Source organism: Rhinatrema bivittatum, chromosome 15, assembly GCF_901001135.1.
Source record: "Rhinatrema bivittatum chromosome 15, aRhiBiv1.1, whole genome shotgun sequence".
In the NCBI taxonomy this organism is placed as follows: domain Eukaryota; kingdom Metazoa; phylum Chordata; class Amphibia; order Gymnophiona; family Rhinatrematidae; genus Rhinatrema; species Rhinatrema bivittatum.
In genome coordinates this window covers 45,524,629-45,536,900 of record NC_042629.1, presented here as the reverse complement: position 1 = coordinate 45,536,900, position 12,272 = coordinate 45,524,629, and the positions used below count along the sequence as shown (strand labels likewise).

The 12,272-nt window shown below is 45.9% G+C and overlaps 1 protein-coding gene across 1 annotated transcript in view; it reads right to left on the bottom strand.

Annotated features, from left to right (window-relative positions):
• The window catches only part of POLQ (DNA polymerase theta), a 174,229-nt gene that overhangs the window by 142,837 nt on the left and 19,120 nt on the right, over positions 1–12,272 (bottom strand). Inside the window, 1 exon segment of the mRNA XM_029578518.1 lies at positions 1,044–1,266. Coding sequence (XP_029434378.1) covers positions 1,044–1,266 — 223 coding nt within the window.

The following is a 12,272-nucleotide window of genomic DNA, read 5'->3' as shown; positions in this document are numbered from 1 at the left end:
ATGAAGAGGAAGAAATTCCTTCGATCAATACTTGCTATTTCTTATCAAAAAAAACCCCAGTTCCAACAAATCTTACTGATTTTCTAGAGGATTCTAACCTAGAAGTTATTCATAGAAGTAGGTTGATGGTATCCTTTATCATAGCTCAAGATATTAATAAGGTAATGAAGCGATATTTTCAGAAGTTTCCAACGATTTTTCATGGGCAAGTGGTAAAAATGTATCCTGACTTAGCTTTGGTTACTAGAATGAAATGTAGGGAATTTTTGGCATTGAGACATCAGATAACATCATCAGGTTTCACGTTCCTTTTACAATATCCTTGTAAGTGTAAGCTTAAAAAAGGAGAACATACCTTTGTTTTCTACCAGATAGAGCAATTGCAGCAGTTTATGGCTTTGCAACAACCTACTATTTCCTCTCCATTGTCTATTAATGAAACACCTGTTATAATAGAAGAACCATCTGCCAGTGTAATACCTATTAGTGAGTAGCTTAAATAGGGCATGTATGTAGAAATACCAGTTTGTTTCTATGTTAAGCTTTTCTATGAAAATTTTCTAAACTTTATCTCCATTTATAACCAAAATACTCAAAATACAGTCTCACTTTTTCTCTTATGTTTGATGATTTAAATCACAGATATTACGGGTTTAAATATTCGATATTAGGTTGTCTTTTCGAAGGCAGTTATTATTATTCCATTGATTGTTTTTCTCCTTTTTTTTGTGAAAAAAAATTTATGATGTGATTATTCTATTTATTCACTTAATGTATATGTGAATGTAAATCTATAAATAAAGAATTTTTAAAAATAAATAAATAAATAAATAAATCAATCTGCTGGAAGGAAGGGAAAACCCAGGAGTCTGGGCTGATCTGGGTACGTATAGGGAACATGCTTTATAACTAGAATTGATTACTAGCCGAGGGCCAATCCATGTAAAAGCTTATTGCTCCTGTAGGCCTGCTAGTTTGCCAAAGCATTCAAAATACCAAAGGCAGGTGGGGGGGAGGACACTGAATTTAACAAAAACCCTTACCTTCACTTGTACTGAAGCTTTAAATTCTCGCACTGGCTTCATCAAGGAATCATAAATAGTGCTGCCAATTTTCACATGCTCCATAAGAGGCACAGGACGAAAATCAGTATGGTACAGCTCAGCATTCAGCCAGGTGGCTAGCAGACTCAGGTTCGGAAGAGTGGCACTCAGGCCTACAATCTGCACACTTTCAGAAAAGTTACCATTCTTTTCCTCTTGCAGACTGCATTTGTAAAAACAAATTAAAACATAGAAACTACATTTTGTGGATCATGTCTCACTCTAGAGCATTATTCCTCAACACTTTGGCATAGTATGTCTTTTTTTTCAAATAGCAACAGTATTTTTCAGAAAAAGTGGGAATCAAGTTTCCAGTAAACCTGTTATGAATGAAAATAAAGGAAAATTGATTCTTACCTGCTAATTTGTGTTCCTGATAGATGGCAGATCAGTCTAAACAAGTGGGTTTATGCAGAGATCAAAACTTTGAGGCACTGCTCCATACCTGAGAGTGCCACCTGCAGTCCCTCAGTATTGACCTGTACCCAAGCCAAGATGTCTAAGTCCAAACTTCCAAGATCTCTTCCTCTAAAAGAGCTGGGGAACAAGTTGGAATTCCTAACCAAACTGACCCCTGAATTATGGCCAAGAAAAAGAGTTTTGAATCTCACATAAGCAAAATCTATATACAATGATATTCTGCAGCACAAACTTAAATTCTGCATAACCAGTAGCATCCAGAATCAGAAGTATTTTGAAAAATAATCATAATGGGCCAGGAGTCTGGACTGATCTGTGGTATACCAGGAACGAAAATTAGCAGGTAAGAACCAATTTTCCTTTCCTGTTCCTACCCCAGATCAGTCCAGACAAGTGGGATGTACCCGCCCCTTGACACTGGGCAGGATACCGAAAGCCCTGCGTGCAGCACACTTTGAAAAGCGCCCTCCTCTGGGGCCCTAACATCCAAACAATATTGTTTAGTAAAAGTGTGCAAAGAGGGCCACATAGCTGCCCGACAAATCTCCTGCAGAGACACCAATTGTCACTCCACCCAGGAGGCTGCCTGTGCCCTAGTGGAATGTGCCCATAATCCCTCACGGTTACATCAACCTTTATAAATTTAGGCTGAAACTATAGCCTCCTCCAACCAACGAGACATTGTACTCTTAGTCGCTTTGCAACCCTTCTTTGGTTCACTGAATAACACAAAAAGATGGTCCTAGATTCGAAAACTATTAGTCACCTTCACATATCTTAGGAGAACCCAACACACATCTAAAAGATGAAGTTCCCTGCATGGGAGAATCGGTGTCAGATGAGAAAACCCCGGCAATTCCACCTTCTAGCTAAGATGAAAAGCCGACACTACCTTGGGCAAAAAGGAAGGAAGGCACTGCCCGCAATGAGATCCCATCATCCGAAATTCACAAAAAAGGCTCCCTGCATAATAAGGCTTGGAGCTCAGAAATCCATCTTGCCAAGCAAATTGCCACCAGGAACACCGCCTTCAGGGTAAGATCCTTCAAAGAAGCCCTGTGCAAAGGCTTGAAAGGGGGACCACACAGTACTCGCAGGACCAAATTAAGATTCCAAGACAGACAAAGTCTACGGGCTGGAGGACACAAATGCTTCACTCCTTTCAAAAAACGCACTACGTCTGGATGCAAAGCTAATGGTCTTCCCTGCAACCTCTCTTTGAAACAACCCGAGGCTGTAACCTGGACTCAGAAAAAGATTATTGGCCAAACCTTTCAACAAGCCCTCCTGCCAGAAGGCCAAGACTTGGGCCACATTTGCCTGCAAAGGATCAGTGTCATGGACACTGCACCAGAACTTAAACACCCTCCAAACTCTGATAGATGCAAAAGAAGTGGAGGATCTTCTAGCCTGAAGTAGAGTAAAAATCACCAGCCTGGAATACCCCTTCAAGCAGAAACGACACCTTTCAAAAGCCAAGCTGGTAGACAAAAGAGATCTGCATGTTCCGACAAAGTGGGTCCCTGATGTAGCAGACCCCTCAGATGGCTTAACAGAATGGGTCCGTCTACCGCTAGCTGCACCAGATTCACAAAATTACAGACGGCGTGGCCACTCCAGTGCTAACAGGATCACTCATCCTTATGCTGCTCGATGTGACGTAACACCCGACCTACAAGCGGCCTCAGAGAAAAGATGTATAGCAGGAGCCTCTCTGACCACAGCTGAACTAGGGCATCAATCCCTGCGGAGCCGAATTCCCTTCGGCGGCTGAAAAACGTGGTCACCTTGGCATTCTTCCTCATAGCCATGAGATCAAACTGGGGCTTGCTCCACCTGCACTGAAGGAGCGCAAAGGCCTCCACAGAGAACTCCCATTCTCCTAGATCCAGTTGTTATCTGCTAAGATAATTCACCTGCACATTGTCCATACCTGCTACGTGAGATGCTGCAAGAGCTGCTAGGTGAAATTCTGCCCAGGCAAAAAGTTTGTGAACCTCCTGAGCCACCAAACGACTCTTTGTTCCGCCCTGCCGATTGATATAGGCCACTGTCATCGCATTGTCCGGGAACACACATACTGCCCGCCCCTGAATCCAAGGGAGAAAGAACAGCGCTCTCCGAACCGCCCAGGTTTCCAGACGGTTGATCAACCAGGACACTTCCATTGGGAACAACTATCCTTGGGCTGCCGATCCTTTGTACACCGCTCCCTAACCACTGAGATTGGCATCCGTGGTCACCTCCACCCAGTTCGGAACCTCCAGATCCACTCCCTTCTCCAAATTGGACTGCAACAGCCACCACGAGAGACTGGACCTGAATTTCTCCTGGAGCGGCAACAGCAGTTGAAACGCTTCCAACACTAGATTCCAATGGGACAGGAGTGCTTTCTATAGTAGACATATGTGCGCAAAAGCCCATGGCATCAAATCCAGCGTAGAAGCCATGAACCCTTGGGGCCTGCAAATAATCCCATATCTTGGGGATTGGCAGGTCCTGCAGCTGAACCACTTGCAACTGCAACTTGAGCACCCTTTCCGGGATAAGAAACACCCTGCCTAACCAGGTGTCAAATTGTGCTCCCAGATAATCCAAGGACTTGGACGGTATCAGCTGGCTCTTTGCCCGGTTTATCACCCAGCCCAGGGACTCCAGGCACTTGCCAAATGGAACAGAGACACTCCACCTCCAACTTCACCTGAATAAGCCAATCATCGAGGTACGGATGCGCCAGTATCCCCTCTACTACCATCACCTTCGTGAACGTCCTCTTTATGAAGGGAAGAGCTTGAAACGGAAAATGCTCTCCTAGCACCGTAAAGCGCAGAAACTTCTGATGGTCCACTCTGATGGGAATGTGGAGATATGCCTCCATCAAATCCAAAGAGGCCAGAAAATCCCCCTTGCGCACCGCCACAAACACCATCCATAACGTTTCCATTCAAAAGCATGGCACCTGCAATTCCGCATTGACCCTTTGCAGATCCAGAATGTGCCGAAACGAGCCCTCCTTCTTGAGAACCACGAAATACACAGAATATCTTCTCCGACCGTGCTCCTCATGCGGCACCAGGAGGATGGTTTCTAATCGCTGCAGCCACAGCAGAGTGACCTGCGCTGCCACCCACTTGCCAGGCGAAGCGCAATGGGACACTACAAAGGCATCTTTAAGGGCCCACTGGTCCAAAGAGAGTCTGGTCCACTCCTCATAAAACAGAATAACCTTCCTCTGGCAGCCACGGAGGAGGAGTGGACCAGCCTGCCTTCATAGGACAGGCTTCGTATCTCTGGAGTCCTAACCAGAACGCTCTCTAGCCGGTCTACAGATCCCTCAAAAGGGCTGCTGTCTTCCTAAACCCTGCTTCTGCGAAGAACTGGAAGAACGTCTGTTGGAACAAAATCTCCTCATCTCACGGAAGCGAGTGCGAGGCGGGAAATTCTTCTTAGTTCCTTTCTTATCCTCAGGCAACCTATTCCCTTTAGACTTTGCCAAATGCTCCATCAGTTTTTCCAGATCCTCTCCAAACAATAACTGTTCTTTGAAAGGGAGATTAGAAAGAAGCACCTTTGACCAAACATCCACAGACCAATTATGTAGCCACAGAAGCCTTCGCACAGACACCATATTCCTAGTCAAAGAGCGAAGCATCTCTTAGAGGGAATCCGCCACATAAGCCACTTCTGCTTCCAACCAAGCATCCTGGCCAGAATCTACAGGTGTTTCCCCAGGCTTCTCCTGCACCCAGCATAAACAAGCCCTCTCCATAAGACTAGCGCAGACTACTGCCCTAAGGCTCAGAGCCAAGACCTCAAACAGCCTCTTCAAAGGAATCTCCAGCTTCTGGTCCTGGACAACCTTCAAGGCCGCCAACCCTGCCACAGGAATGGTCGTTTTCTTTGTCACTGCCGAATCCACGTTCAGCAGCCTCCACAGCTCCAAGGTGCTCTCCAGCAGGGGATACGACCTGGCCATAGCCCTGGCCACCTTCAATTCAGCTTCTGGGGAATCCCACTCCTGGTCAATCAGCTTCTTCACCTGCTTTGGCAGAGGGAATGTCCTCGGCGGTCCATGCAGTGCCTCCAATACCAGGTTCACCCCTTCCATGTTGGAATCCTCCTGCACCACCTTAATCCCCAGTTCCTCCAGCACCTGAGGGATGAGAGACTGCAATTCCTCCTTGCAGAATAACCTGGTCACCCTCGGGTCATCCCCGTCTGCCAGAGGGACCTCATCTGTATCCAAGTCCCCCAGCAAACCAGCCCCTGGATCCATGCCCTGACCAGCGCCCTGGTCCACCTGCAGGTCCGGTGGATCAGCACCATCGGAATCCTTGGAGGAAACATTGTCACCAAGTGAACAATCCAGACCCAACAGATGCAAAATGCCCCCCTTCCTCAGAGGAGTCTCAGTCCAATACTTCTTAGCCTTCCCCCATGCCAGGTGAGAGGCTGGCTGCTTAGCCGCCAACTCCTACCTGGCGAGACAGGCCTCATGCATCAGCAAAACAAAATCCGCGGAAAATCTGCAGCGGTTCCCCTGCTCCCCAGGTGCCAAATCCTCCCCTGTGCTCGCTGGCACATCTCCCTCACTTTCAGACCCCTGATGAACAGGAGAAAGTGGAGGAGGGGAGACCCTATCTTCCTGCCATATGGAGCCAAAATAACCATCAGCTCTTTGACACCCCCCCCCCCCCCCCCCCCAGGGCCTCCTACACAGGACCTGCAACCCGCTCTAGGGCCTGCCCCTTGATGTCTGTGCCAAGGCTCTCTCACCACCAGAGACACAGGCAAGGTAGAGAAGGGCCATATTTATTTATTTTTTATTTATTTTTAATTTTTATATACCGAGGTTCTTATAGAGACTATAAATCACTCCGGTTTACATATAACGATAAACTGCCCAACAGAGATAAGGGGGCTTTACATAGAACAGTGGTACATATGGAACATTATAACTGGATGACAATTTAACATAATGATAATAAATAATATAGAATAGTTTTACTTGTAATTAATAAAATTATGTAATATAAACTGTATAATTTAAATATTTAACTTGGATATAGTGACATATTAACCATGCCAAATATAAATAATAAGATAAAATGAATTTTGAACTTAGAAATTGTAGTCCAGTTGCAGAGGAAAATATAAATAAGATTAATTTTTAGAACTCAAAGATTGTTGTCCAGTTGCAGAGACCTGAAGGTAGGACTTGGTATGGTGACCATAATTAGGGGATACTTCTTATTTGGAAGACTTTCCGTCTTGGTAGGATTGTGAGTCTGGGAAGGCTTGTTGGAAAAGAAGAGTCTTTAGCCTTTTTTTGAACTCTTGATGATTGGGTTCAAGTCTTAGATTTGGGGGGAGCATGTTCCACTGGTGGGGGCCTGCTAAGGATAGCGCTCTTTTGCTCAGAGATGATTTTACTTGTTGGGCATGCAGTGATCCTTTGTAAGCGCTTCTGATAGGTCTGGAAGATGTGTGCGGTTGGAGTTGAAAGCTTAACGTGATGGGAGCTATTTTGTTTGTCGCTTTGTGGATGATTGTGAGTACCTTATAGAGTATCCTTTGTTTAATGGGAAGCCAATGTAGATTACTAAGGATTGGGGTGATGTGATCTTTTTTGTTAGTGCTGGTTAGAATTCTGGCAGCAGAATTCTGTACCATCTGTAATGGTTTGATCGTGTTGTTGGGTAGACCTAGTAGCAGGGAGTTGCAATAGTCGAGCTTTGATAATATTATGGATTGAAGTACTAGCCTGAAGTCGGAGAAATAAAGGAGGGGTTTAAGTTTTTTGAGGACTTGCAGTTTGTAAAAGCAGTCCTTCGTGGTATTGTTTACGAACTTTTTTAGGTTAAGATGATTGTCAAGCCATGCTCCAAGGTCTCTGACGTCCGGTGAGAACATGTTATTAGCGTTTGGTAGAGAGAAGCTAGAAGAGATTGTGAGTGGATCCTGAGAGACAATGAGCATTTCGGTTTTATTGGCATTCAATACTAGGTTGAGGCTTGAGAGTAATTCCTTAATGGGCTGTAGGCATTCGTTCCAGTAAGTGATGGTTTTTTGAAGGGATTCTGTAATCGGGAGAAGGATTTGAATGTCGTCTGCATAGAGGTAATGGGTAAGCTTGAGGTTTGAGAGTAGGTGGCAGAGAGGGAGGAGGTAGATATTGAATAGGGTGGGAGAAAGTGAGGATCCTTGCGGGACTCCTTGCTCTGTAAGGATTGGATGCGATTCTTTGTTGTTTATCCTTACTTTGTAGAATCTGTTGCTTAGGAAGGAGTGAAACCATTTGAGAGCTGTGCCTTTGATCCCTATATTAGTTAGTTGGTCTATAAGTGTAGTATGTTTTACCGTATCAAACGCCGCAGAAAGATCAAGTAGAACCAGCAGGTAAGATTGTTTTTTCTCCAGGTTCACGAGGATGGTATCAGTGAGCGATAATAAGAGAGATTCGGTGTTTAGTCGTTTTCGGAAGCCATATTGAGCTGGGGATAGAATGTTATGATCTTCCAGATATTCTGACAGTTGCTTGTTGACAATTTTGTTGACAATTTTGTTGACAATATTGAGGCAAGAGCACCTCCCCCCGCAGGCCCAACAGGATTTCCCACGCTCAGCGGGAGATGGCATGGTGCGTGACATGGCTCATGGCTAAAAATAACGCGAGCAGGAGAAAATAAAGCCGACGCTGCTGTCCCAGCTCCAGATGCTGAAAAAACAGCTTGAGCTGCGAGGTTCCCTCCTCACCCTGATGCCGAGCTGACATATTCTCACCGACAGAGACAAAAAAACCAAACAGGCAGCCCCTTAAAGCCACACAGCCTACTGAGCCCTCAGAAAAGCCACCTAAAAGGCATATTCTCCTGTTTCTGGGGCTCCAGGACGCTGCAACAGGCCAGTTTGGCTGGATGGCCCTCGGGGAGAGCAAGGGAACCAGGACCCCTGGCTTTCCCTCCCCCTAGAATCAAGGGTCGAGCCTGGCTGGGGATGTCCAACCCTACCGCTTACCCAGCGGGATGGCCCATGAAGGAACCTAACACCTCTGGGAGCTCCGATCTTCTTCCTCTCTAACACTAAACTTCTCTTTTCTTTTTTTAAACTATCAAACTGCAGGTTTGCACCTCTACCATCTGCTGGAGGCAGCAGAGTTGCTTACCTGTAACAGGTGTTCTAAGTCAGCAGGTTGTTAGTCCTCACATATGGGTGACATCATTAGATGGAGCCCAGCACAGAAAACTTTTGTCAACGTTTCTAGAAACGTTGACTGGCACACTGAGCATGCCCAGCAAACCACTATCCGCGTGTCCACGCAGGGTCCCTCTTCAGTGTTGAAATATAGAATTAATGAGCGAAAAAATAAAATGCAGGAGAACCCAACTTCCGAAAAGCCCAAAGAGCGTAGCGGATCGCTCAAAGCTCCAGGAAGTTGATTTGGCATTGAGATTTTTGAGCTGACCAATGATGTGCATACAGTGGCTATATTATAATTAGTGAGGTTTGGGTGAACCCTTGGACACTGTGGCAGCTGACCACGCCCACGGGGGGAAGTCCCGTGAGGGGCCACAGGTCAGGCTCAGCTGAGGACACACAAACACAGAGATTGATCTTCTATTAAACAATGTGGTGAAGCCACCAGAGGTGGCAGTGGTGAGTAGTGGCTGGGCTAGTATCCCTCAGGCACTGGAATAGCGACTCCTCCGGTAGCAGTTCTGTAGTGGAAAGAACTGAGAATAATGAGTACAGTGGAATATGCACAAAGCCCCAGTATGGAGAAACCCAGGATAGGGAGAGCAGGCCCTCGAGGAGCGAGTACCTGATGCCTGATAGCAACCTGAAAGGCAAGTGAGGCCCCCGAGGAGCGGGTACCCCTTTTGCGTTAAGAGTCCAATAGAATTGGAGGCAGAGTAGCTGGGTATGGAGAGCGAATCCCATCCGTAAGGTATCCCTTGCTAACTCAAAGGCTAGCAAACAAAATAGGCTTTAAATATCCGGGCAGCGTGATGTCATCACAGGGGGACGCCCCTGAGGTTCGCGCCAAGTAGGAAATAAGAGTGAGGGCCGCGCGGCGCACGCACCCTAAGGTACAGATGGAGCATGGCGGAAGGTAGTGCCCAAGCCGGTCCAGGGACGCCAGAGAGGACAGCAGGCAGACGCCGCGGCAGCCAGGCATCCATCAATAGCAAGAGGAGGTGCCAGGAAAGAAAGGTAGGCAGAATGAAGCAGTCGGGAAGGGACAGTTGCAACAGGCTGTCAACATGCGCTTCCCCCCCCCCCCCAGGGGGGATGCATCGGTGGTCAGTAAGACCTGGGACGGGGAAACTTGAAATGGGACCCCTTGCTCCAGATTGGACAGGTCCTCCTACCAGGACAGGGAGATCCGGAGAGGTTGCATAATGCAGATACGCACATTGAGGTACTGGGTTGCATGCGTCTACTGAGACTGCAACGTCCACTGCGCTCTGCGCATGCACAGATGCACCAGGGGGGTAACATGGACAGATGCTGCCATGTGACCCAGAAGACGCAACAAAAGGCGAGCCAAAACCAAACTCACAAGGGACGACAGGGCAAGTGCTCAATTGTAGCACAGATACGCCCTGGCTTGAACTGTGTCCAGTCTGGCCCCAATGAATCCCAGGCATGGCGTTGGGAGGAGATGGGACTTGAGGTAAGTGATAACAAACCCTAGAAACTTCAGCGCCGCAATGGTCAGATTGAGAGTGTGTGGTGCACCCTGCTGAGTGCTGCGTTTGACCAGCCAGTCGTCGAGGTAGGAACACATGGACTTCCTTCCACAAATTCCGGTTGTACTGGGTCAAATACAGTTGGTAGGAGGCATTTGATCGCAGAGAGCACACAACCCCCAGACGTCATGCGATGCCCCCAGCAGAGGAGAGAGATCTCATGTGGATCAGTCACAGACATGATCCACAGGCACTGGGGGCATCGTCAAAAATCAGACAACGCCATAAAAAACAGCGGGCGAGCAGTCAATGGCTGACGGCCACTGAGAAGCGATACACTGGGAATCTACCACAACAAGGGGAAAATTTCAACCTACTGCGCTACAGGAAGGACACCGACCAGTGGAAGAGGAACCCGGTGCAGAGACCGCCGAAAGAACGATGGAAAGACTTTGAAAAAATGAATGAAAGAGCATAGCTCCACTAACGTGAGGAAAACACTTCGCAGAAAAAAAAGAGACTGAAGAGGGACCTCATGGCAAGTCGAACTCCATCTGATGATGTCACCCACATGTGAGGACTACCATCCTGCTTGTCTTAGGAGAAAGAGAAATACTGAGGGACTGCAGGTGGCACTTTTGGTTTATGTACCAGTGCCTCGAAGTTTTGTTCTCTGCCACCATCTGCTGGTAGGAATGCATAAACCCACTATTCTATATACCCACTATAAAACCTCTTCTACACTTCCGAGACTTCCGCTTGGTACTACAATCTATCATCCTCCCTAAACTGGACTATTGTAACTCACTCCTCCTGGGCCTGCCAGCCAACACCATCAAACCACTTCAGATGGTCCAGAACGCGACGGCCAGAATTCTCACTAACACCAAAAAATGGGATCACATCACCCCTATCCTCCAAAATCTTCACTGGCTGCCTATAAAATTTAGGATACAATTTAAATCCCTCATGATGATTCACAAGGCTCTTCACAACATCTCCCCCCTCAACCTATCCTTCCAACTACAGCAACACATCTCCAATAGACCAATCAGAAGTGCATACCAGAACATGCTTCACACCCAGCCAACAAAAACCTCATTGAGGAAACGAGCTCTGTCCACTGCAGGTCCCCATCTTTGGAACCTGCTCCCACCGGACCTCCGCCAAGAACCATGCCTTCCGACATTCAAAAAGAAGCTAAAGACTTGGCTATTCACTCAAGCTTTCCCTGAGAGCTAAAATCTGGTGAAGCGACAGACGATATACCTACCTCTGTACATATGTTCCTGATATGGTTCCCAGTTACATTTAATTGAGTTTATGAAAGTTCTCTTTAATAGTTTTCCTGTATACTTGTGTTAATGTATTCTGCCTTGAGGCGACTGTTTTAATGTATTTCCGCCCTGGAGGCGACTGTTCAGTTCCTTGTAAACCGGTGCGATATGTATTCTTTACAGGAACATCGGTATATAAAAATTAAAAATAAATAAATAAATAAATATTCTAAACTGATCTGGGGTATGAACAGGAATTTGTCTTAACAGTTTCTCTATGCACAATGAAGAGACTATGATTTTGCACAACTCACTTTAAAAGAAAAATGCTTTGCTTTCCTGAAACTTTGTGGAAGCAAGTATGCCACTGTTGCACTCTCTGGAATGAACACTACTTAAGTTAAATCCAAAATTAATTACTTGCTATAAACAAATCTTCATTGAGACACTCCTACTGGCAAACAAAGCAAAATAATTTACAGCAGTTTCACAACATTACATCAATTTGGATGATACATTTTAATCAGTTCTTACAATGACCAGAATATGTTGGTTTTTATAACAATTTAATTTAAAAATATCATTATGAATGCTTAGTTTAATTTAATTTTGGATTTCTATTCTGCCTTTCATGGCTGGTCAGCCACTTCAATGTGGATTACAAAAGGATTAGATTATAATTAAATCATTGATTATACAAACAAAACAGTTAAGTCATAAAACAGAGGTAGTACAATAACATCAGCTCAGTCATGGGATTAAGGTAGTAGTTATAATAA